At 42.4% G+C, this 25,783-nt stretch overlaps 2 protein-coding genes across 5 annotated transcripts in view; one reads left to right on the plus strand and one right to left on the minus strand.

The window, feature by feature from the left end:
• kiaa0825 (KIAA0825 ortholog) overlaps positions 1-6,857 on the minus strand; it is a 98,109-nt gene extending 91,252 nt beyond the window's left edge. For both annotated transcript variants that reach the window (XR_011035022.1, XM_068310624.1), the window contains exons 1-2: positions 6,498-6,857; positions 2,779-2,910 (exon numbers count right to left, since the gene is read on the minus strand). Coding sequence is in view for 1 of the 2 variants with exons in the window: in XM_068310624.1 (XP_068166725.1) it covers positions 2,779-2,909 (131 nt within the window). In the remaining variant the exon portion in view is untranslated. The remainder of the gene's footprint in view (positions 1-2,778; positions 2,911-6,497) is intronic.
• Positions 6,858-7,179: 322 nt separating this feature from the next.
• The window catches only part of slf1 (SMC5-SMC6 complex localization factor 1), a 28,423-nt gene continuing 9,819 nt past the window's right edge, over positions 7,180-25,783 (plus strand). The window contains exons 1-17 of one of the 3 annotated variants that reach the window (XM_068310627.1): positions 7,180-7,273; positions 7,748-7,859; positions 8,446-8,524; positions 8,711-8,936; positions 9,042-9,195; positions 9,686-9,808; positions 9,922-9,987; positions 10,558-10,704; positions 10,918-11,087; positions 11,314-11,448; positions 11,927-12,080; positions 12,171-12,339; positions 12,430-12,575; positions 13,073-13,167; positions 17,848-17,927; positions 22,741-22,833; positions 23,846-24,028. In XM_068310627.1, the coding sequence (XP_068166728.1) occupies positions 7,749-7,859; positions 8,446-8,524; positions 8,711-8,936; positions 9,042-9,195; positions 9,686-9,808; positions 9,922-9,987; positions 10,558-10,704; positions 10,918-11,087; positions 11,314-11,448; positions 11,927-12,080; positions 12,171-12,339; positions 12,430-12,575; positions 13,073-13,167; positions 17,848-17,927; positions 22,741-22,833; positions 23,846-24,028 (2,131 nt within the window). In that variant the 5' untranslated portion in view covers positions 7,180-7,273; position 7,748. Of the gene's footprint in view, positions 7,399-7,747; positions 7,860-8,445; positions 8,525-8,710; positions 8,937-9,041; positions 9,196-9,685; positions 9,809-9,921; positions 9,988-10,557; positions 10,705-10,917; positions 11,088-11,313; positions 11,449-11,926; positions 12,081-12,170; positions 12,340-12,429; positions 12,576-13,072; positions 13,168-17,847; positions 17,928-22,740; positions 22,834-23,845; positions 24,029-25,783 lie in introns of those variants that run through there. The other 2 variants (XM_068310626.1, XM_068310628.1) reach the window with 2 other exon arrangements.

Here is a 25,783-nt window from a genome sequence, read left to right on the forward strand (position 1 = left end):
CATCTTAACCTAATTTTGACAAACGCACACTTTCAATACTGATGTGAAATTTAATTGTCTTTCAGACTGGTCTCGTTCGATAGTCGACACCACAACCATGCACCACCCCCCCTCCCCAAAAGATTCACCACGGCTGAAAGAGAAAGGGAACAACTGGAGGTCTTTTATTAGATATGATGGCACATTTCACAGCTCCCTGACTTACAGAAACCCAATCCCACGATTAGTCAGCGCTTTGACGTTATCTTAAGTTCCTTGTCAGAATTAATTTAGTGTGGGTGGGCTGCTGTTGAGCTGTCTGTCTGTTGCGCTCCGCTCCCCTCCACTCGCTTACAAGAGGTGGGGGTAGGGGCGGGGGTTGGAGGCAACGGGGGCAGGCAGATCCTTTTCAAATAAGCCCTAGCTCCAGTCGGTGCCAAAACAGCCGCTTGAGAACTAAATATCTCCTCCATCAAAGGGCCCCATTCTGCAGGGAGAAACGGAGCGAATGGGCTTGAATGAACAGACTGAAAACAGATTCCATCCTGGCCCAGCCTGTCTCCCACTTAGTGCCCTTGTCCTGCCCCCCCCCCCCCCCCCCGCCCCCCCCGCCAACCAATGATACCAGAGAAGCGATACAGCTGATATACTAAGTTAACACACGTGTCACGCACAGCTAAACACAAGCTCAGATACATACTGCAAGGATTAAAGACCAGTATTTTTGCCCATTGAAGAGAATCACTGATGATATTTAACTCTGGAGGGACAAAATCCTGGGGACCAGAAGCACGCACGCTTCCACACACATTCAGTCACATTTAAAAGAACTGATACCGCATCCTGATCAAGAGTGGCAGACAACTAGTGAGGCCATTTACCTCGCCAGCGTGAGTCTAGAGGCCCGTCTGCATTCCCCAGGCCTTTGTCGACACTTCATTAGAGGTCTTTTACCGGTGGCCCACCACTCTGCGCCCAACTCTGAACCCCACCACTGATAAAAACTGATGGATTACAGAATTTCAATTTGGGGGAGTAAGCTCTTGTCAACCTATCTTAATCTTTTCAATTAGGCAGCAGCTCTTAGGCAAATCCCTGACATCTGAGAACCAGGAGCAGGCCCATTGCTTTGACCCACCAACAGGTTAAAGTCCCTCACAGGTGTGGGCACATCTACGTCTCAGCTTCCCTTTCCTCTCCTTTACTTCCGTAATTTGTCCCAGACATTGATAAGTCAATTAGGCAGCAGGTGAGTGAGCTGTGGATGTGTGGATGTGGTTGTGAAAATGTCTGCAGCCCACCCTGGTTGAGGCAAAAGAGAATCCTCACATGATTTTGCCCAGATCAGTCCCGACAGTGAAAGGACTGTCCTGAAGTAGTCTGCGAGGAAGTTATCCACAGCCTAACAGATACTGACCAGTGGTCCCCCACGGCGAGAGGAGGATTGCCTTATTTTTAGCCCCATTCTCCATTATCTGGACGCTTTGTTCTCATAATGGTTATCCCTCTCCCATCTGCAGGAACACAAAATAACCCTTTAATGCTTAGAAAGCAGAAAAATGGCCCGGCCTTCGGTAATAAGCCTTGAATTACCTACCCAAGGGTTTTCGTTTCAAGATGTGGAATCTTCAATTATTATGTTCCCATTTAGAAGGAGGAAGGAAAGAAAGAGAGAGAAGGGGTGGGGGACAGAGAAAGAGAAAGTAACGAAGGGATGAGTCCCAGACACTAATGGTGCCAGAGTGAGGCTTTGTTCACGTGCTACATTTAGCCTGTCCTTCATCATCTGCCCTCAGCCTCACAACGCCAAAAACGATAAAAGACCCGAAATATAGATTTCTCTTTTTCTTGTCCACCCCATCCCACCCCCGTCCTGCCCATGTCTCAATTTTTATCAACCTATTTGTGCTCTCGCTCTATCTCCCATCCACCATCAGTGGCAGATATCCATTTGCTGGAAAAATTTAATTGAAGTCGCTGTTCTTCAAACAGAAACGAGGAGAGGATGCTCCAGTAAAAATAGACTATGCAGCAAAGTAAGAAGGAAAATATGTTGTTAAATACTTATCCCAAATGTCAATACTATGGTATGATTATTCCTTGAATTTGTAAATCTCAAGCCAATCTCAAATCAGAACCACCATGAAGACCCAAATGAACCCATTTATTTAAGTTTCAGTGTCGGGTGGACTTAACTGTTTTTCAGATGAAAGAACCCTTTCACTACAATGTCATCCTTTCTTCTATACTACAGCCGAAGCAATACTTCACTGAGATCCTTGTATCGCATGCCAACATTTTCATCCTAAATATTTGATTCTATTAATTTTTTTGCAGGAAAACTAAATTACAGTAAGCTTTTTTTTCTTAATCCCTTTACTTAATTTACATCTCTCTTTTTTTCATACCTTTAGTCTGTCTGCATGAATTGGATATAAACTGAATGATGTTTTTTTTTTCCTCACGTAAATATTTAAGCAGTTTCATTTTGGTGATTTAGACATTTTCATTCAGGATATCAGCATCACTGAAGTGTAAGGAATGATTGGGAGGAAGACGGATGCAATATGCAAGGCTGGCATTTCTCCCAGGGGAAACAATACTAGTTGTGTTTTTCTAAATCATTTAAAATTATCCTTCTTGTGTCTACACACAGTCAGCATAAAAAAATCTTGGCTTGTTTTCCGACTTTGAGTTATCTTTGAATTGAATATCCGTACAGTACAAGTGACTCACAGAAGTGAACACTCTATGAATTAAAATCATACGCCTGAGCTCTGATTGCCTAATCCAGCTAACCTGTTGGAGTAGAGGTTGGGTTTCTCCTCTAAGTCTTTTTGTAACTGCTCAAAATCCTTCTCATTGGAAACGCCTGGAACCACAAGATCCATGAAGGCCTGGTCTTCGGGAAAATTCCCTGGACTCTCCATACTGCGGAGAAAAAGAAACCGGTGACAGAGGTGATCTCACTGCATGTAACATGTATGACTACAAAATCAAAATAATGAGATGTCAGGATTGAATCAATTTAGAGTGGTGCCTAATAACAAGAAGTGTTTCTTCATCACAGCTGTGTGTCAATAGAGTGGAACACACACACAGACACACAGACACACAGACACACAGACACACACACACACACACACACACACACACACACACACACACACACAGGCACACACACACAAAATCAGTCATGCGGTCTATGATAATCTAAAATTTCCTCAAACAGGAGTCTTATTAAGAGGCAAAAATCAATTGCACCTGAAACGCTTGAGAAAAGGACGCTTATCATCAACAAGCCGCTTCTTCCAGTCCTTCCTCATCTTCCCTCAGAAAAACCATTTTAGGAAGAAGGACCTCTTGATTAAAATGCATTGCCTCAGCCTCTAACCACCTCCACCTACTGACACTACAGCGCGTTACAACAGTGGAAGAAAATAAATAAACAATGAGGTGAGATGCTCTTCATTTGAGGCTTTAAATAAACAACTCATCCTCTTACATCTCTGACAGGGACCCCCCCCTCCCTCACCCCCCGCCCCACCCCATCACCACCATCAGCCAACCCTGTGGTGCTTAACGCTCATGCTAACAGCCAATCCCACGCCGTTGCAGCGTTTGCTGGGTCTCATATCAACATTGTCATCAATGTGAGTCAAGTGGAAGGTAATGGAGAGTGTCTGTGTCAATTTGGCTTTCTCACATCCCGCCTCTCGCCCCTTTTCCTCGTCATCTGCTCTGATTTTAATAATCCCTGTCAAACTGGAAACAGCTCCCCGCACTCCGCTCCGCTCCTTCGCTGCTGCATGCAGCCTGTGCCACTCTCCCTGACAGGGCAGACAGGGAGCTCAACATTCATTTAGCCTGCACAAAGGGAGGCCTGTCCAGCTGGACAAATATTATTTTTCTCTGCTGACAGCCTCACCAGTTAAGCTTGTCCTTTATTATTTCTCGCTCTCTTCTTCTTCCCTCTTACTGTTTCCCCTTCATCATGGCGGTCCCGCCGTGCCACCAGTCTGAGGAGGGGTCCATACCGCACCGCCATTGTTTAAATAGACAAACTATGATATGGGCCAAAGTGAGTGTATGTGAGCACGACTTTCATTAGTCTTGTTTTTTATGTGGGCCTTCACAACACCCTTCCTTTGTTAATGTGAGTGGAAGACAGACGGGCAGATGGACGGAAGGCCTGAATGAGCGTTTCCATGTCTGTTGGGTAGTCTACCTCCTGGTCTGCCAACCTATCATCTGTTATCTTTAAGCATTTGTGTTTACATGTGAGCGTGGATGTGTCAGGATTCTCCAAGCAGCACAAAGGGCCTCATTAGTACTCGACTTTAAATCATCTGGTCTCCATTGTCTTGTCATTAGCTCTTTACAAAGCAGATGTTGGAGGAGCTCCTGTTCCGTCTCCAAGCGTTGCAGCAGCGAAGACAACTGGGGCCAGGCATTGAGACACCGCCACACACGCACGCGCACACACACACACACACACACACACACACACACACACACACACACACACGCACACACACACACACACGCACACACACACACACACACACAGGGTTCCCACCTCTCTCGCCTGCTGCCACTTTAAGCTAGCTAGGCTAACACACAGGTCCATTTACAGTAATGAGTTTGTCCTGAAATATTTAGCAGCGCGTCCCCCAGGCCGCCGCTTTAAAGCCACTTAAAGCATGTCAAGTTAAAGTCAACATTAATTTAAAGGGTGTACCTTACAAGCCGTGGTATAAGAAACATAATAAATTAAATAGGGTATGATTCTAAGATCACATGAACACTGTCTCATGCACGCGCCCGGGGAGGGCGCCTGGCTGTACTGTTGCTGTGCCAACGTGTGATCCTGCTGCAGCTTTTGACTGATGCTCCCTCTTACAAAGAACGCTGTCTTCTCAGTGATGGGCTTTATTCTGATGAGAGTTGATATACTGATATTTTTGCTCTATTTAAGAGGCACTAATCTCGTTTTTAAAAAAAGATTGTTTGCCTTCTTCCTTCACTACAGGGAAATATGTGGACGTAATATTTTATTAATACGTGTTGTGTAAAAAAAAAAAAAAATACTGCTCAACAACTTTGCATCACCGTAACAAACACTTATGTAATTAGCCTCCACAGAGGGAATGAATAAAACATGACTTAATCCTAATATTACTTGTCATTGCTGTTTAGTGGAATAATCATGATCATTCAGCAGAATTAAATCACCTTGAGCAAGGAGTCAATTGCAGCTAATGAAAAATAAGACAATACTGTGTTGTCACAGTGGAATAGTTGATATTATGTAGATTATTGCATTCCAACTGCCATCACTACAATAAACTTAAATGTGCTTATGATAAACAACTGACAACCACACAGACTTAAACATAACAAAAATTTAGTATATTATAATTGTTAACTGCTCATAGGGATATAGTTAGCACTCATCCACCTTCTGTCACCACTTATCCTGTGAAGGGTCACGGGTAAGCTAGTGCTTATCCCAGCTGGCGATGGAGGAGAGGAGGGGGACACACTGGACAAGTTGCCAGTTCATCACAGGGCCACTTCTAGTCAAGAAAAACAACCCACATTTACACCGACGGGCAATTTAGACTCACCAATTCAGCTATATTGTTGACACGAGACACAGAGAAAAGTTTGTCAGATGGATCTGAGAACCTTTTGGCTATGAGTCAATGGTATTAATCAGTATCCTAAACTACAAATTACATATATTTTACAATATCAAGAATGTGATCACGCTCTTAGTCTGTAAATGCCTAAAAATTAAACTCCTGAGCAAATTTGTATAAACATTTTTTCCATCAAAAACCCAGATGTATTTGACTTAGAATAAACCAGAGTGATATATGCAAGAGTTCTCTTTTAAATTATGTTGTACACTGTGTATGATGACAATAAAATCATTGTATTCTCCGTCCATCCACGGAGAATAGAATGATTTTATTCTATTCTATTCTATTCTATTCTATTCTATTCTATGTTTAATGCTGTAAGAAACATGTCGGGAGTTTAGCTGTTAGCTTTAATGTGTTGTTCAGGTTGGCTGTGTGACTGAAGCAAATTTCTGTCAATCCACATGAATAGTTTATCTTTGTTGACTCAATTAACAGATTAAAATCTTTATTCCTAACAACACCACCCAGAGTCAACTTGGGACACTGTGAAAACTGCAAATTAAGACCTGACGCCATTCTCCTATTTCTGTTTCCATAGACTCACATGTACTTTCCAGAATTATCTGAATATTATAATATTACTGTCATAATATTTTTTTCTCAACGTCCTTCACTGTGTATTCTGGTCTTGATCTTGAACAGACATGTTCACATTCAGGTCCATTGATAACAAAGCATCACCATAGTATATAGTATGTAATAACATCACATCTTATCTTTTCCAACATGTAGTGAATTTGCATTGCACTAATGATGCATATACAATTCCGCGTTAGAACAGCGCATGATGAAACTTGCACATCTTACCCCGACTGAGCTCCTTTATATTCCACTTTCCAACATTTTCAATCCATTGTGTTGGATATATATTGGACATCATTTGTGTTCACGTATTGCTGACATTTGTCTGCAAAAGCTTGTTGTAGTACTATCTTGAAGGCAAACCAAGTCGATGCAACACCAAGTATTTTACTATGTAATAACAAAAATCACTGCGGATGAAAACTATCGCTGTCACTGAACCATAACTAACAGATGCACCGATTATTTCTTTGTAAACAGCTCACGCGTAGTGTCACTGTCGGCATAAAATCATTATGATCAATTGATAAAATACTCAATAATATCTGTAATCAAAGAGTGATGCGTGTTATCCAGTTTTGTGGGTATTTCCGGGAGCAGAAAGCGTCCGTAACAACAACCCGGAAGTATCTTCATAAAATCTTCCGCTTTATGGAACATTCCAACTGAATAAAAAAACGTGGGGGTGAAATAATCTTATACGCATGAGCAAAATTAAAGAATTTTCTAATAAAGTGTGAAAATATTAGAATAACTTTTTTAATAATACATTTTAATATAAAATATAGAAGTTTAAACATTTGCCATGCGTAGAAAAATTATCACTCACTGAAAGGACTTCCCCTTTTTTTCAGAATAGTTAGCTGCGCCACGATGCTGTCAACAGTTCGCTGTTGGACGATGAAGTAGATCTTATATATATGTAACCCTATTATAACCATTACTGTATTGTCTGAAGTCGTTACGTGTGCTTGTTCTTAAATCTGAATTGGTTTTGGGAGGTAAAAGCTTAACATTGCTAAAAATCACTACTCACGTTATTGAATGTTGGTGTCATCGTCGGAGTTTTGGCGCGTCTGCAGGTTTCGAAACTGCAAGGAAACAGTAACCCTACGTGGTATGAAAGGTATCATCAGCTTTGTTAGTTCTGATGGAATACCGAGTTAAAAAACTTATTTAACTTTACTCAACTCGCATAGTATATATGTGCAATATAATTCAAAGCTCTTCATTTATGTGGTAGAAATTGTTGACCCATAGTGTTTTGGTAAATTGATCGTCATGCTTTTTATTGCGGAAAATACCAATGTTAACATTTTTCCCCCAACAGGTTTAATCTACTAATCACACTGATTTTATTGTTGTTTTCCTTAGGTGGATGAAGTTATGTATATAAGTTGTTTTTGTTTTTTTAATTTATTTAATCTTCTAATATTTACTTAAGTCAATTCATAGATTTAAACCTGTGTTTTCAGGATGGCGGGCTGCATACCCATTTTCCAGATCTCTGGGATCAAGAGTCGTGAAAAGAAGAAAGTTTTGGTTCAGGGAATACAGCGCCTGGGTGGGAAATACATCGGTGGCTCTGTGAGTACAGATTGCTCAATAACGCACTCAACAACACCACCCTAAACTGTGTATGTAAGGTGTGATGTCATTATTATTCAGGATTTGGGGTGTCAAATACTACAAATCAGCTCTTTCATTCATAACCGGTCTCCAAAATCCTGACTCACCCACCAGCAACTAAAATCCTAAATGAGGAATTACAGAAAAGATTTTCCAGTTTGAAATGCCCATGTGAAATAATAATTTTCAGGAAATTAAACAACATAATGTCACGGATGAATAATACAGTGAATGTATAACTTGATCAGAAGCCGTAGTGTCTTTACCAATTTGTACTTTATATCTCTTTGTTGTAAAAACCTGTTCCTCTTGAATGTGCAAGATGATGCACCAGATAACGCCCTGAATCTCCTTTTCACTTTTAACGTGCATGTAGCAGCAGTGTCAGCAGTGAAAGGTGATTCGTGTTTATTAAGCCATCATACGCAGCAAAAACAAGGAAGCTTTTCTCTTTCCAACTTGGTCTGAAGTACGCCTGTCAGGTCTAGTGGTAACTTGTGGGTGCTTTACCTTTACAATGACTGATGTAGCGATCCTCTTCTAGGTCTACCAGCACGACAGCACCCATCTCATAATCCCTCAGGTTTTGTCCAGCGAGAAGTTCTTGGCAGCCTGTGCTGCAGGTCAGTCATGTTAAATATCGTTTTAATGATGATGGGTGTTAGAATAATGAATCAGATCAAGCCTGATTATATCAAGATCGCTCAACTAATTTAGCTGTTTCCATTACTTCCCACACAACATGGATATGCATTTTTCTTTGATGTTTGCATTAATTCTACCCCGTTGCTGTTGCTTCTCCCCAACAGGGAAGTGGGTCCTGACCCCAGACTATGTGTTGGACAGTGTCAAAAATGGATCCTGGCTTGCCGAGGGACCCTATGAAGTGTCTATTTCCACATGTGCCACATCTAGCTTCTATCCGGTCAGACAGTGGAGGGAGAAAGTGGCCAGTGGCAGAATAACGGGAGCCTTCCAAGGCTGGAGGGTTCTCCTCATGATCCAAGAACCCACCCGCAGGGCAATGTTCAAACGGTGGGAGTCGTGAAACTATTAAGTCACTGATAATAAACCTTTATAATCGCCAACATAACATTTTAAATAAAATTTCCCAAATTATGTCACTTTTTTCTTTCCCAGGCTCCTGACGGCAGGAAGGGCTAAAGTATACCCCAGCCCCCCACCCTCTCCTGCATCTGTCACTCATGTCATGGCTAAACCCATAACAGTGGACTCAAAGTCCCACAATGCTCCTTGCTACCCTGTAACTCACATTATCCAGCACCTTTTTGGGGTAAGTTAGACTTATTTTATCTATAAAAGAAATTTGAAAATTCATTGCATTGACCATTGTTGTGTCAGACTTTCATGTGAATTTTGTAGCTTGCTTTTAGAAAATAAAGGGCTTTACTCAAGTGAAAGTGAAATATGCAGTCAAGGTCTGTCATGAGTCAATCTCCTATTATTTGACCTTTTACTTCCATTTATTAATACGCAGGCTTGAGTTCTGAATATTAAATTATTATAATGCCTTATTGGTCCCCAAGCACTGACACACATGGTTTCCAGCAGTTTGCAAATTTGTAAAATAAATAAAAATGAATTTGTTTTTTTTTAACCAGCAAATGTACATTAAAAACTATAAAGGTCATAAAAAGGAAGAATGATCTGTGTTGTTGTTTGTCTTTTTTTTTGCTTGGTTATTGAAATCTATTACATTGAAAATGCAGTGTCAAAGTAGGAATGTTGTCTTGAATTGTTAATGTTCGTGTGTGTTTTTGCAGAGTAATTGTGTTGACATGAAGTTCAACATACCGGATGATGGTTCACCTGAGGTGAAGAAGCCCAGTGGTTTTGATCTAGCCAAGTTGGAAACAGAGCTCAAGAACTATGTGGTGAAACATGAGGTGTGTATTGAGAGATGTAGTGAGTCTTTTTGTTGGTAGGATTAAACAAATACTTCTGCTTTTGTTTAGTGTTGTTTCTATCTGCCAAAAATAATGAGATCTTTGTTCTTCAGAGTCGTCCAAGACTGGTCTTCCTTGAGTTTTTGGGTTGTCATGACCCATTCTGTCCACAGCCTCAGGTATATTTTTATATATATATATATATGCATACAATTGTAACCCCCCCCCCACACACACACCTCATCACTGCTGTAGATCTCTAAAATAACTGTTTCATCTAGAAGATCAGGTCATTCAATTTCCTTTACGTCATCCATTTCAATGGAAAGTGACATGAGAGCAAGGACGCGTCATACTCAGGTCACCAATTTAACCACCGCTGTCGGCTGATCTGAGAGTTTTGATTGGCAGGCCTATTAACAATACTCCTCACTGTCCTGTTCATACCTCACCCAAGTGGATCACCATCAGATTGCTATTATTAAATGTTCGTGTTTTTTCCATTCTGCACTTTCTGAATCCATATGCTTTTTTCCCATAACAGACAGTCAGAAATGACCCCCAGGAATTCTTGATGCCCATTCACTTCCTATTTCCATTACCCCCTTTGCCCTTGCTTTTTTTCCCCCCTTCCTTCTTTCGCATGTCCATTCTCTTTGTCTCTTTGATTTTAGTGTTTTCTCCTATTTTCCATACAGCTCTTACATTCTTTCTCATACAAAATTGCTTTTTTTCCTCCCCCCCTCCAGACCAGTGAAACGGACTTCAGCAACGTTGGTATCATGATAGAATGTGGGCTCTTTGGCGAAGCCTTGGACTCAATTAGAAGCGCTTTGTTCCCGGGCCTGTTGCCGCCGGTGTCGTATCTATCCTCGCTCCTAGAGTACGCACAGCAGGTAGAACCAGACTTACCAGACCCCAAAATTCCCCATCTGCAGGCACTGCATTTGAAGTCTGACCTATTGAATTACAAAAATTATATGAGCTTATTTTTTGTGTTATTGTTGCCTTTATCACAAGCTGTTAGCTGATTGGATCAACTGTAATTTAACTTGTCATTTAAATACACGACCGCTCAACCATTTAGCCGTCTATCCATTGTGTTACAGGGAAATGCCACATCTGCGTTTATAAAAAGTCTTCAGAAAGTCTTGTATAACCTGCTCATCAACAACCCTCCTTGGCTCAGGCATACCTCGGTGAAAAAATATTTCACTCAGATTTTACAGTGTCCACGCTGTAAGACGGGCTTGTGGCCCTTTTTACAGACCACCATCAGGTAAATCTATTTCATTTAAATGTTCCATAACAGTTACCATCCAATCATTCCCACAAATTCTTTTTTTCCTATTGTGTTAGTCAATAGAGATTTTATACCCTCTTTTACAATAAACATAACCCCTTAATATTGGTAGCAAGCATCCGCTGAAGTTAGCAAAGCATTGAAACGGGAATAAAATGTTCACACCAATGTATTGTCGCTCTATTTGTGTACATTCCTCTAGTTACTGCCTCTCCAGTGAGCTCACCTGTCATCCATTTCCTGGACCTGCTTTGCCAACCCTGTTACATTTTCATAGTGGCCTCCTGGCATTTTTCCTCAAGGTCTTCCAGGGAGAGCTCCATTCTGTCACCACCTGGTAACAACTTGGCTATGTGCAGTTTGGGAGATGGACGGGGGGAGGAGGGCTTTTTGCATTCTTGTTTCTGTTCATCAGCGAAGCTCTTCATTCATCCTTTTTGCATAAACAGTATGTTGGAGGGATTTTCATTGATATGATTTAATCCTTTATAGAAATCCCAAGGAGATCATTTTAGTTTCAACCGGTGCAGCACAGAAGCATTGGAACATGTTTATTGTAATTCATAACAAGGAAGCCTGTTCTTATCCCGCCGCTGCCTGGTGTATTGTTAGTAGACTCCTCAGTTTGCACTGTGCAAATATGAAAATCATCAGGCTTCAAGTAATTATTGTCTGATATTTATTTAACTGCTTGTTACATTGACAGCACATTGCCTTGAATTGAAAACAAACATATTAAGGTCTTACCACGAATTTCACAGAATAAAATATTTTATTAATTTGTTAATTTTTTTCCATTACTGTCTCTGCCTCAGGGATTTTGTGCCTCATGAGGGAAGAGGAGTCCCACAGGGTTCGACTTCAGGATTTCTGCTGTATGGAACCTTCTGGACCATATGGGAGCGTTCCACACTGTTGACTGGAGCTGTAAAGCAGCTAATCCAGCTCTTACTTCAGGCTGCCATGAAGGTCAATACTGCAGGACCCAACAATTGTTGCAGTTGGGTCAGATTTGTGGTGGCTTGCTAACGTATAAAATACTGTTATTCCTCCATGAAGGACTACACCTGCAAGGATGAGACCCTGGATATGTATTTGGCGGACACCTTGCTTGACCTCTTGTCTGTGTTGGTGGAGTTCTGGTGCCAGCAGAACGTGAAAATCAACCAAAAACTGGTGGACAAGGGTTTAACAGACCTAGCAGAGCACTTTGCTGTCATCAGTCATGGTATGTAAAACAGGAAAACTGCAGTAGGAAGTTTATCTAGATGATGAAGTTCATTCATCAGTTGTGTTTTCCTTCTGTTTTGTCCTCCAGATGTGTCTCCGGTGGTTTTAGCTGAGCTTGTTGTCAGGATTCACTCCACCAGACTGAAGCTGGTGATTGCCGATGCCATATTTAGGACTCTTTGCTGCAGGAATGGATTCACGGTCCTGGATGAACCTCTGTCTCTCAAGAAAATGGTGCGTTTGTTTCTTCACTCATAGGAAACCTCATCGGGTACATCGGTCTTGTGTTCCTGACAGGCTTTGTCACGATCTGAATCATTCACCCCACCCACAACCATATGCTGCATAGATTAGTGAGTTAAGCAGAGAGTCCAGTAGGCCGTTCATTTAGGTTCATGTGCTGGAAAAATCGGTTTTCTTCAAAACCAATTTTGTCGAAATTAGAAAGAATTTTGATAAAATTCCAATCGCAGAAAAATGTTTGCAAAAAAGAAAATTATTGGGAAAAACAACTGCATCGCTGATTGAAAAGATCGTTTTTAATGGCATGAAACACAAATGTTCTGCATAGTTCTCGCTTAGAGTCAAAGATGGGCGATAGTCTCTACCCTTCATATCATGTAGCCGTAAAGATATCTGTCTTTCTTACCTACACTTTGTCTGTGTGCTTCATCAGTCTCTCAGTCCACTTTCATTATAAAGGCTCTGTGTTTTTATGTGATCTCTGACAGATGCTGTCTTACCTGCCTGCCCTGGGGAATTTGGCCCTGAGTCCCACCGGCCCTCACCTGAAACCTGGACTAACCAGACAAGGGAGTAGCTGCAGGTTCGTTGTGCACACATCTACCCTCTTTATATACCAGCGCTAGTCTCTCGCAGCCTGGGGGAATAGAAGTGAGAATGTACCTGCAGAGAAGAGTGCTTCCCAACGGCTAATAGTTTGGTGTTACACTCCAAATACATTTTACCCTTTCTGATTTGTTCAGGTGTTTCAGACACCAACACCAACAGCCTTTAAAGTAGATGGCTGAGGAAAAAAACCCTGAGGTTTTATATTCCACTTTAAACAACCTTGTTTTCATGTCGCAATCAAATCCAGTCTTTATGTTCTCGTTATCTCCATGGGACGTGGCTTGTCCAGAAGTCTTGGGCGTGCACCAGCACAAACGTCACTGATCAGATTTCACACAGGTTGTGCAACAATGTCGTCTATTCTCTAATCCTCCCAAATGAACTGGATCTCCTTCATTTACTTTGGATCTTTTTATTTAGCTGTGTGCGTGTGTGTGTGTTTCAACCAGGAACCTGCTCTGCCTGTATTATCATGTGTCCACCCATAGATTTCAGGGCAGAGTTAGCAAGAGCTACAAACTGTTGAAAATGTACAGAACTGATGAGAAATGTCAGTGAAATGGAACAAAGGAACACCTGGAGGGAGGATAAGTGTGTGTGTGTGGGTTTGTGGGTGGCTTGGTGGGGGTGGGAAGCAGGGATGCATGAATGAAGGGACTGAGGGAAAAGCAAGAGAGAAGTAAATGAAGGGCAGCTGGAGTGTGAGGAGTTGGCATGTGATGGGTCATGCCCAGGTCTCATCCTATCAGTGTGTGTTGGCTGACAGAAGGGGTGCAACGGGAGGCTACACCCCCTTCTCACACACACATGCACACACACAAAGCGCTGAGTCTGGTTTGGACAGGAAGCAGACAGATATTCAACGATATCCTATCTGCTTTTGTGTCTTCCCTTACGACCACCAGCTCTCAGCATTCATCCCCACTCTTTCTTTACTTCTCTTGATCTGCCGTTGCATACTAAATCACTCGGAATCCAATTACACACACACACACACACACTCTCTCTCTCCATGGTTCATATCAGACATTCGCTTTTCCCGCAGCAGGTAGTTGGCTTATGGAAGGACGGAAGTCGCCAGGGAGGCCGGTTCAAATGAAGGCCACCGGTTCATGCACTGACTGAGTCCTTTCCTTTCCATCCATCCATCCATCCATCCATCCATCCATCCGCTGTCTTTCTACTTTCTGCTTTCCCCACACATTTCAAGGGTTCAATTTATTTTGACATAGACATGAGAAGAACTGGAGGGAGAAAAAAAGGGAAAGAGTGCAATCTGTGCGGATGAGATAAAGAAATGCCAAAGGGCATGTAAAATCGTTTGACCTTAAAAGAATGAATGACATCAAGATGACAAAGCCTGTGATAAATTGAGGACAGAAACCAAAAGAAAATCTTGTTTCCTCATGTTTCATGGTTGGATTGATGATTACGTATTTTCAGTGATGTTGACTCTGAAGTATCGAGTCTGACACACTCCTATCTCCAAGCACTTTCAATGCAATTATTCATGTTTTTGGAGTTGCTGTGTAGATATTTTATGCGGGAAATCATCTATTTTTATTGTAGTTTTACTCCGCATTAAATGGATTTGATTATGACGTCAATCCGTTTTTCCTCCCTGAACTTTAAGTCTGTTTTATTTGCCTTCTCAAACTACAAGGAAAAAATAACCTGAGCAAGTCATAAAGGTGTAGAGAAGCCACAGGAAGCTGTTGTATTGTGACTTAAAACTGCTTTAGCCGGACATGTAAGAAGACAAGTGTTCTCTGACTGACTGGCTGCCAGCAGGACAGATGCCAGAACCACACCAAGCTGACAGACCAGCTGATTGACTGACTGTTTCGATGACTGTCAGACTTGCTGGCTGGCCTGGTGGTGATTGCTTTTATCAGTAGAGTAGACATAATTAAACTAAGGGGTCACGCTGCCTTAATCAAACTGTGTGCATCACTTACACTTTCAAATCATTACTGGATTTCACCACTCTAAAGCTGCTGCATTCTGCAGCAGTCGCCGCCGTATTCTTTTCTAGCAAACTCCATATTTCAGGGTGCCTTGAGGGAATTTCTCCGAATTTTACACATAAAGTTTGAAGGTAAAGCGTCAAGGTCACTGTGACACACAAAACATGATTTTTTTTTTCCTCCATAACCCAAGAATTAATTCTTTAAGTATGACAAAACTTCACCCAAATGTCTAATAGGATAAAATGATGAAGTGATGACATTTTATATCCAAAAGGTCAACTTCACTGTGACATCATAATGTTCTGCAAAAACACTTTTCCGGCCGTCATCCATCACCGTAACTCAGGAACGGAATGGGAGATTGTGACCGTATTTCACATTTGGATGGATTCTGAATTGGTGACACTTCTCCTGAGTCCCACCTTGAAACTGTGGCGATGGTGCAGATCTGCAGCGCTACATGGCCCGAAGTAGAAGAAGACAATGAAACAGGTCCACATTTTTAGAATTTGCAGTTCCTTCTGAATCTGTTTTGTATTACCCAAGAAAGTGAAGGAATTCAAGGACACTGGGGGTGGGGTGGGGGGTGGAAACACTGATTCTTGATATGGGCATTGATGGCGATAGAACGAAAGGGGAAGAACTCAATGTGCACGATGCACAAGGTGCAAGGCGTGTCTAACTAAATTAAAATATTGTGAACATGAGGAACAAACATGAGGAAACACATCTCACAGTCCCACTCAGAGTAAATAACCAGTTTAACTCACTGTCAACCAGAACAAAAGAGTCACTGATGAGCGGTTCATACCAACTGTTATTCATTTTTGCAAAAAATTCCCATCGTTGGTCATTGACAACAAGGGGCTTCGTGCTTTAATGTACTCTTTGGGGATGTAAGGTGAGGTCTTGCATCATTCAATCATAACCCTTGGAATCGGAACCAGACTGTAAGAGATTCCCATCCCTAAACAAACATCCATGTACTTTCCAAGATACAAAAGTCAGCATGGAGGCATCCACAAGGAATGTACGTCTAATTGTAGATGTTTGCTTTCTTGATATGATTTATTGCTTGTAGAAAATTTAATGCACACCATGGCTTTCCCTTGCTGCAGAATTCGACTTACACCCCCCCCCCCCATCACCACTTCCATTATTGCAAACAAGTTTCTTGAATGCTGGCCTCCAAGGGCACGGGGCTGCCCCCAGGCCTAGAACTGATAGCTGGGCCACTGACAGCGAGCTGGCCCTCCTAAAGTAGACCACGAGGGAAGGAGAGACCTCAAAGTATACGAGCCAAGTACCATCAACCTCCTCTGCCGAATGCCTATATGGACTGGGGGGGGGGGGGGTGGACACTTGGGTGAAGTGGCTTGAGATTAGAAGTGCTCCTCCATTGTCCCAGACACTCTTATGGACTGATTCATACACACACACATACACACAGAGCTGATCTCATCTCTTCTCAGCCTTGTCCCTGCTAATAACAAGCAACGTGACAGGATGCGTGTTTCCTCCTCACTGCTGGGAGCTCCTTCCTGGCTTCTGAACAAGCCAATTACCAGGGAACAAGCCTCTTCCCTGTAATACGGATGGCACTCCGCTTCCGTGCGGCGCACGCGCACATGCACAGGCATATACACTAAAGACACCTGTCAGGCTTCATGCAGGCAGATCTCCCATACCCACTCATAGGACTAGTGACAGCCCACAGCTATTAGCACGCCACTACTTTGAAGAGGCTTCACTTTCTTTTACTAGTTATTCCTCCTAATGTGCTTGCTCACATCGAATTCTCCGTCTGTGCATTTGAGGCGTTAAGTGGGAGGAAAAGCGCTTTGGAGACAGGAACGGAGGGTTGGGTGTGTGAAACGTGTGTGTGGCCAACACAGTAGGGGGTTGACAGATATTGTCAGATTTCATATGAAATGATGCGGCACCACAAGGAATTCATTTGCTAATGGCGCTTTTCACAGTATAGAAATGCCCGGTCAACTTTCTGTGGCACTATGTCTCCTCGCCGTAATGCCAAAGCGGTCACTCATTGAAACTTCAAATCCATTCATGTCTGATTGGTTTAGATTCAGTCAATTGCACAGCGCTGTGAAACAGTTCTCTATTTATGTGTGATCCCATCTTAAACTGTTGTCTTTTCAAACTAATTTAATTGAATGAACCAAGGCAAGTTTTGAATGCATCCCCATGTTACGCTGGTATAGTTTTGTTTTTGTGTAACGTTGTGTTTGGTTTATATGAGATGTCCTCCCTACAGTTCAACCTCTGACCCATCAGTCATTAAGGCACTCTCCCAAAATCTTGGGAGATGTTACAGATGCCATTTTTATCCAATCTATTGGAACAGTTGAGCCACAACCACTGACTGGCCTGAGTTTCACCGTATAGTACCAGCTTTACGGACCTCAACTCTTGCTTCCTGTTTTTGGTGGTAGTCAAACCCGGTACCTGGTGCTACCTGTTTTCGGCCACCTCGGAATTGTGGTTCCAATTCCGAGATGCAGGATAGTATGTGATACCAAACCGAATTGAACCGGTGCTACCAGTTGACTTGACTTTAGATACACATGAGCATAAAGGAAACCAGAAGTGTCTCCAGTACATCTCTACAGCACCTCACATATTTCCTCGTGACCCCTTTGATCACATCCTTTGTCTCCACGTAGTGTTCAGAGCTCTTTGGTGAATGAAAGAAGCCTGGAGAAAGAGAACATCCCCAGAGGGTTGAACAGAGTCAACGCAGCAGGTACACACACACACACACATACACACACACACACACACACACACACACACACACACACAGATGCCGCTACTTGAAATTATAGCTTCACATTTGCAAGGAGCAGACTTTTAATGGACTGATGCACTGCACTAGGTCATCAGTAAAGAGGGACATGATAGCTCTGTCATCACTTTCAGTTTAATGAAGAGCACATAATGTATGGAGAGAGTGATTGATTCGCATCCGACCACGCTTCCATCCAGTCAGCTGTAAGGGCAACTTGGCTGCGTGAGTCAGCCTGTCGACTGTGTTTGTGGTACAGGCTACCCCCCCCACCCTCCGCCCCATCCAGCATTATGCCCCCTCCTTCACTTTTTTGCTGCACTCTGAAATGTAAAAGTAATACATAAATATGTAAGTGAAATTTTCTGGCACTAAACAATAACAGGTATTAGTACGCACGCTGCGCCTCACATCTCCGTTTTAGGGATATTAAATGAAGCAATTAGGATACTGCTGCAGAAGCTGCACTGGTGGAACTCCCCGCAATTAGAGGCATGGCACTCGGTGTGAACTCTCCAAGGTGTCAGAGCTCATATCTCCCCCTTCCACCTGATCAGAAAGGCCCTCTGCTGGTGCAAAGTAAGGGTGGAGGGTGAAGAAGGGAGGGAGAGAAGGGAGGGAGGGCTGAGGAAGGAGACTCAATGCTGTTGGCATGCGTTGTTTTTCCACTACGTGATCTCTATACCGATGCGCTCGGCATTAATTTTTGATGAACCATCGGCACCGCATCCTCCTTTCTCGCCCTCTCATTCCATCCTATCTCACCCCATTCTCTCTCTCTCTCTCTCTCTCTCTCTCTCTCTCTCTCTCTCTCTCTCTCTCTCTCTCTTTCTCTGCCTCCCCTCTCCTTCTCTTTCAGGCTGGTTCACCCACATAAGCTTGCTTTCTTATATGCTGCACTGTTCTGCTTTGGAGCATCTGTCTCGCCTCCTGGAACCTCTGTATTTTTTTGTCAAAGTAGCTGAAAGGGGTTGGGGGACTTGGGATGAACTTCTCTTTTTTTTTTTTGGTTTCCATATTTGCTACTGGAAGCTCAGCAGAGGTTTCAATCAAAAATCAGCAAAAATATACCCGATGTACATATTGAAACAGCAACTACTCTGTCTTTCATAGTTATAAAATCTGTTGGAAGCTTCATGCCTTCTTCAAACAAATCTGAGAAACAGTTTATTCTAACACAAACAAGGAAGAAACCACTGAAAACTCAAATAACTGATGTTGGACTGTATAGCAGCTCAGAACAACTTTTTCAAATGCTTTCCTGAGGGGTGCGTCCTTTTTTTGGAGGTGTGTATATGCATAAACAATTGAATGAATAAATGGACAGTGTTGTGAAGAAAGTCCTACATTTTTCAGAAGAATTTGCTGGTAGAGAACAATTATGGGAAGTCATCCCGGCACTGAGGCGACCCTGCTTCCATCCCTTGTCATTGTGCTTTATCGAAGGTATAGTTTAATTTTTGTGGAAAGCTGTGTTGGGTTTAAAAGGGTTAACAGAGGTTTTTGCCTCATAACTCTCACACCTAGGGGAACCATGAATCTCAACCCCATTGAGATGCAGTGGCGGGTCCTGAAAAGAGGCGTTCATGCTCACAGTCCCAGCAATGGTACCGCGCTAAAGTAGTTCTGAAAGGAAAAGTTGGCAAAAATTTCACCACAGCAGTGTCACATGGAGTTTTACCAGCGTTATGGCTGCTAAAGGTGGCACAACTTCTTTTTGATGTTGCTTTTTTAGAATTTCAGATTTCGCCTTCATTTATGGTAAATTTTGGTTTGAAGATTCAAAACAACAAGAGTCCAGCACTTTTTTTCACACCACTGTACAAATTAAGGTGCATTGTTGCATATTTCCAGTGCTCCTTGGGACCCCCTGGTGGCCGTAAGCAGCTTTTTAGTTACCTAATGTATTGGGCCGGTTCCATGAAATACTATTTTACTCTATATGGTAGGACTATAAGCAAATATTTTTTTTATTTATATATATAGCAACAATTGGAAAAAGGAAATAACATCAGTAATCTGAAAAATTCTGATTTATGTAAGTGACAATTGGAAATTGTGTTGTGATTTCTGTTAAAATCACATAGCAGGTCGACACAACATTTTAAGTGACACAATTACAAAACATCTTCTGTTTCTACCCAAAGATTTGTATTTTTTGACTAAAATTAAAGAAACATTGAGTGTGTTTTACTTCCTGTTTACGGAGAGGATTGCTTGGTGGGGTTTTGTGTACCCCCCTGACTGATTGAAAGGATTTTTTTTTTTTTTAAAAACCATTAAAACCTTCAAACTGTTTTTTTAAAAATGATATTCACATATATTAATGTCAGTACATTTTTTTTCTGGACGAACTGTGAAAGCAGTGAAATCTTGATTTTGGGCATATTAACATGCTGTTGCCAATCTGGGAGCCAGCCAGCGACAGCAGCAGCCTTCAGAAATGTTTAAATATATATACAATAACTGGCACAGAGTACTGTTCTAACACATTCCTCACAAACAGCATTGTTCCAGGCTTCCAGCAGCTTTTTTGGTCCAGGGATCGGCGGGCCAAGCGACACTTTACAGGAGTGCAGCGAGCAGACTGAGGGATATAAAGACCAACACATACATTTAACTTTTCTATTAAAGTGTGAAACAGGGGATTTATAGAAAAGGACAGGCGGATTTATCCTTTCCGTGCTTGTAAATGCTGAGCATGCAATTACCCCTATAATAGAGGCGTTGTGTCCAAATTGGAGCCATTAAAGTGATTTAACAGTATGTGGATTGGCCCTGGCATTTGCGAGGATGTGTACACATGGGGTGTAGTGGAATGGGTGTTTAATCACAGCGTTTTAGAGCCTGGTAATAGCAGAGCAGCCCGAGTAGAACACCGTGGTGTCACACACTACAGGGACTGTAGTTTGGACAGTGCTACACCTTCTATTGGGATTTTGGTTTTCACATCAGTGTTGTAATAGATGCTGATGCTATCCGTCCGCTAGCCTGTCCAATTTTTGATATGATCACAAACAAATGTTGATTATATATGTGTTTATGTATATGTGTGTGTGTGTGTGTGTGTGTGTGTGTGTATATATATTTTTATTTTATTTTTATTTATTTATTTTTTTGCAGTGAAATGCATATTTTGTGAATTAGATCTGGAGAAATATTACTATGGGACCGTGTTATTGATTATTGATGAGGATAATGATCTCAGCCTTGTATCTGTGGATCATTTCGAAAAGTGACTAAATAAATGCAGGCCAGTCTTTTATTTGTCCGAGCAATAATTCCAGGGTTTGAAGGAGAGACTTATCTGTTTGATCAAGTTGCTGAATGGTAGAATAAAAATTACATTACACCACGGCCCTACCGGGGATGATATGGTTCATTAACTTCTATTGAGGTTCAACATGTCAGCCACTTTCACAAACACAGTTGGCATTACAGTATGTACGGTTAAATGCATGTATATATAGACCAATGACTGTAATCATGAATGTAGCAAAAATAATCAATCGACCAATTGAAGCAGTTCCAAAACCCAGTTTAGCATTATCTTTAATCCAGCTGACTCCTGTTTTTTAAAAGGGTGAACATAAAAGATTCTTCTACTCCTCAACCTCTTTTCTTTGTGTCGGTGGCATTTAATGCACCCCCACCCCACCCCTCATCCTCAACACCTCCCTGGAAGAATGAAATTCAACAGTTTTGACTGGGATCTGACATTTTCAATATTTCCCTATGCTTTGAAATGCCTTCCCCTCCGCCACCGCTTCTTCTTCTTTTTTGCCCTGTTGTCTCCCCCCTTTACCCCCCCACCCCCACCTCTCATTTGCCCCAGTCTATGCGCACTGAAGTGGAGCCCCTGTACAGGTGTGGCATCCTGGGGAGAACCAGTAAAGCATTTATTACAGGCTTTGCAGTTCTGTATTATACTGGCGTGCACAGAGCCACTCATGCTTGGCCTTTAACTTCCCTCTGAAGTTCACCGATACATGAAAGAGGGGGCTCCGGCCCGCTAATGTATTCCTGGTTTAATATTATATCAGGAAAAAGTGAGAGATGGGGTGAAAAAAAGGGGGCAAGAAAATGATGCTTAAAAATGTAAATGGGTATCCTTAAGAGTTTTGGGGGGGTTTTTTTCCATGCCTGTTCGCCGGTGGTTCGCTGATTAAATATCACATGGTGACACTGGCAATGCCCAGAGGAGCTTTTTGAACCCAGGATCTGTGAAGAATCCCTTTGGAGGCTTTGTGCGGGGGCTGTCTACCATAACTGTCTCTCAAGTAACAATATAGGGACGAGCGGACAGGAAGCTGGACCGCTTTCTCGCCACCAGACTCATTCAGTCTCCAGCTGCCCCCGTTATTAACTTTGTTGGGCTCAGGAAGTGAGTCGAAAATCTGTGTCTATCAAAGGAAAACAGAGCGAGACAAATTAGCTTTTAACTCTCCATCTTTATTTTTTTTTTCCTCCCATTTTTTTCCCTAGAAAGTACCCCCCACCCCCCCTTCCCATTCTCTCATCACTCTTCTTAAATCGCATCTTCATTGGCGGGTCGTACAGTTTTAGGTCAGGCTTTCTTTCTTTTTTTCTTTTTTGGTGTTTGGGGACATTTCTGTGGTGTTTTATTGGCGTGTTCACCATATGGCGAGGGAGGGGGTGGGGGGGGGACAATGGGCAGGACATCGGGCACACCCTAATGTTGGAGTTCTCTCTTTTCTTCCGCTTCTTCTCTCTTTTTCGATGCGCTGTCCGTCGTGTGTCCCGGTCGAAGGAGAGACTCTCCTCCACAGAGCTTGCAAACGGAACCAAGTGGAGACGGTGCTTCAGATCTTGGCGCTTCCTGGCACGGACGTCAACATTAAAGGTAAGACTTTTCTCGCTTTCCGTATTATTCTCCGCAAAACCTCAGACTTCCTGTCATCTCTCTTCACTTGCGATGTTTGCTCTGGGGTTTGGAAGAGCTGTTAACACCGAGGAGAGGCAAAAAAAGAAAAGAAAAGAGGAGCATGGAGTGTTTATGCGTCATCATTGAGGTTAACCTTCAGCTTAAATGTAAAGGGTGTGTCTAGAAGGAGCGGGGTGTGTTTGACGGCTCAAATTTCGAGCTTTATGATAACTTTGCAAAGTTCACTGAATGGCTTTTAGTCGTTCAGACAGTTTTTTTTCTTTTCTCTTTAGGTCAAATGTAATGACTCGCTGTACTGATATGGAAATGCGCTTCAAAAGGTTTTTCCCATTTTGCAATCAGTGTGATCTCGCAAAGGACTAGGTGCTAAAAGTTATAACAGTCGCTGCTTCGTTGCAGTTCTCCAAAACAGGCCCGCATTTCCAGTTGCAGTACTCTGATAACACAATTTTGTATTTTGATACTCTCTATTAATTTTTTTATTATGAAGTAGCATTTTAATTGTGGAAGAGTCACGGTAAAATGTATTAATTTAGGCTTGTCAATTTGCATGCAGCTTTTTGTGCGGCGTGTAAGTATGTAAGAAATGGATGATGGTTAGTTTTCAACATCCAAACAAGTTTAGAGTCTTTCATGAGAGTGGGTTAAACTTCAGCAGCCCATGTTCAATTTTGTTTTCTGCAGATTGATAAGTCATTGATAAAAAAAAATCATACTTGCATGTAAATGATTTGTCTCATGTAAATAGTGGATTTGTTTTAAATGGCCGTTGCCATTTACATCATCTTTTAGAACTATGTTCACTTTTCGTACAGTTTGCACTTCTTGCGTTCGGATTATCTGTTCGTGGAGTTGTTAGCGTTCAAAGGTAAGAGGTAAGTGCGTTAGCCTGTTTACACTACAGCAGATCTGTGATCTTCATCTTTGTACGTGTGTGTGTGTGTGTGTGTTTGGTTTGTTCATGGTATAGACCACGCCGGCTGGACGCCTCTACATGAAGCCTGTAACCACGGCAGCGCGGCGTGCGTGGACGCTTTGCTGCGTCACCATCCCACCCCCATGCTCAACAGCCAGGTGGGCGGAGTCAGCCCACTTCACGACGCCCTCCTGAACGGACACGTGGACATTGCCAAAATGCTACTGGAGCGCGCAGGTAAATGGATTCTTACACCTTTTGTATGCAGGCGCACGCATTTAATGCTAATGCTGCTAATTTGGCTTCAAGGGTAGACTGATAACAGATTTGTCATGATTTAAGCATCCATTCTTTCTGGAGTAACGTTTTAAGTCAATTCTATTACCCTAACATCGGTTTGGGTGCTTTATTTCGTCGCTGCCATTACTCAGACAGGCTCAATTAAAAATTGCTGTTCTAACTGTATGTTACATGTTTGTATTATCTAATTGGATGGGACACACTCAACTGTATTCATTTAATCCGTCTTCCCCCTGAAACAATTCATTAAAACCAAATGGTCCTCGTCACACTGATGGAATATATAATGTCAAAATAAAACACCTTTAACTTGTGTCGCCGGTCGGTTGCCAAGAAAGGTAATATGTAGGAGTAGCAATTTAGCTAATGATTTACTGTGGCGGTGGGCGGAAAGTCGCCGCTGCTGCGGCCAAGACAAGCTTTCTATTTAATGTAACCAACAAATACAGCGGGGGCTTGCTGACAGATTGAAAGCTCCTTTCGACCTTATTAGCAGGGCTGGTTTTATCTTCGCTGCGCCCCCCGGCGCAGACAGACCTGTTGATGGCGGGGCATCGGAAGGGGGTCGCTCCACCTATTTACACATCAGGTTCGGTTGATTTGTCACCTAGAGTAGCGGTCAGCCCCGATTATGTTATCAGGAAGTGGCGTTTGGAACATTTATGTGGATGAAAGGATTGAAGGTGTCTTAGTTTGCATTCTGGGAAATGTAGTATAGAAGATTTTTGAGCCAAGCTAAAAGTTTCATGTCTCTGTACTGTGCCTTTAATAAAGTTAATGTTGAGTATTATGGTATGTAGCCTCACTCCATTAGGTGTTAAACATTGTTTCGAGCAAATTTGAGGAGTGAGGAATCTGTCACTCATAAGTTTCTGCGTCTTCTTGTCAATCTGAGCTCCAGAGGGTAGCGTAAAGAGTATTTGATGTCCATGGGCAGAGGGAACGTGTGTGTGAGTGTCTGTGTAGGTGTATGTGGTTTTTGGGTGTCATTTACCAGCTCTGAATAAGTCTTGCTCATAACGTGCCTCTGCTCACCTCTCAGTTTGACTAATTACATTTAATTTGATTCGACTTTCCCATTAACACGTGTGCGTATTCCGTCCTGAAAAAATAAATTAGGCTGGGATTGTTTAGTCCCGCAGAGGAAACAAGAGAGCCCCCACACACACACACACACTTTTTTTTTTTTTTCCTTTTTCCCTCCCTCAATCAGTAACAGGGGGGAGAGTAAATTAAAAGAGGTCAGAGGAAGAAGCCGGTATCTGTATCTGTAAAATTAGAAGACAGAGAGTGTATGTTTGTGTGTGTGTTTGTGCGCCGCAGACGTCTGGCCTGTTGTCTGGGCCGGTTCTCTCTGCAGGGACTGAGCGTAGCAACAGGAATGAGAATACTCCCAACCAGAAACACCTGGAGGTTTTTACATTAAACTTCTTTTTCTCACTCGCGCTCTCCTGACTGTTTGCTGTTCTTCTCACACCTTGATGGTGGGTTATCCAAAGGCCACAACAGGAAGTCCTGCTGACTCCGGGCTATACCGTCTCTCTGTGATCCATGATCTCCATCTGGTTACCATGGACACCACCGAAAGGCCAGGCATTTTTTGTAGATTTTTTTTTTTTTTTAGATCTTTAAATCCACGTTTTATAAATGTGGAAAGTTTTAGCTTTGGGGCTACATCATGCTCCGTTATCG

This window comes from Antennarius striatus, chromosome 3, assembly GCF_040054535.1.
Source record: "Antennarius striatus isolate MH-2024 chromosome 3, ASM4005453v1, whole genome shotgun sequence".
NCBI classification, from domain to species: domain Eukaryota; kingdom Metazoa; phylum Chordata; class Actinopteri; order Lophiiformes; family Antennariidae; genus Antennarius; species Antennarius striatus.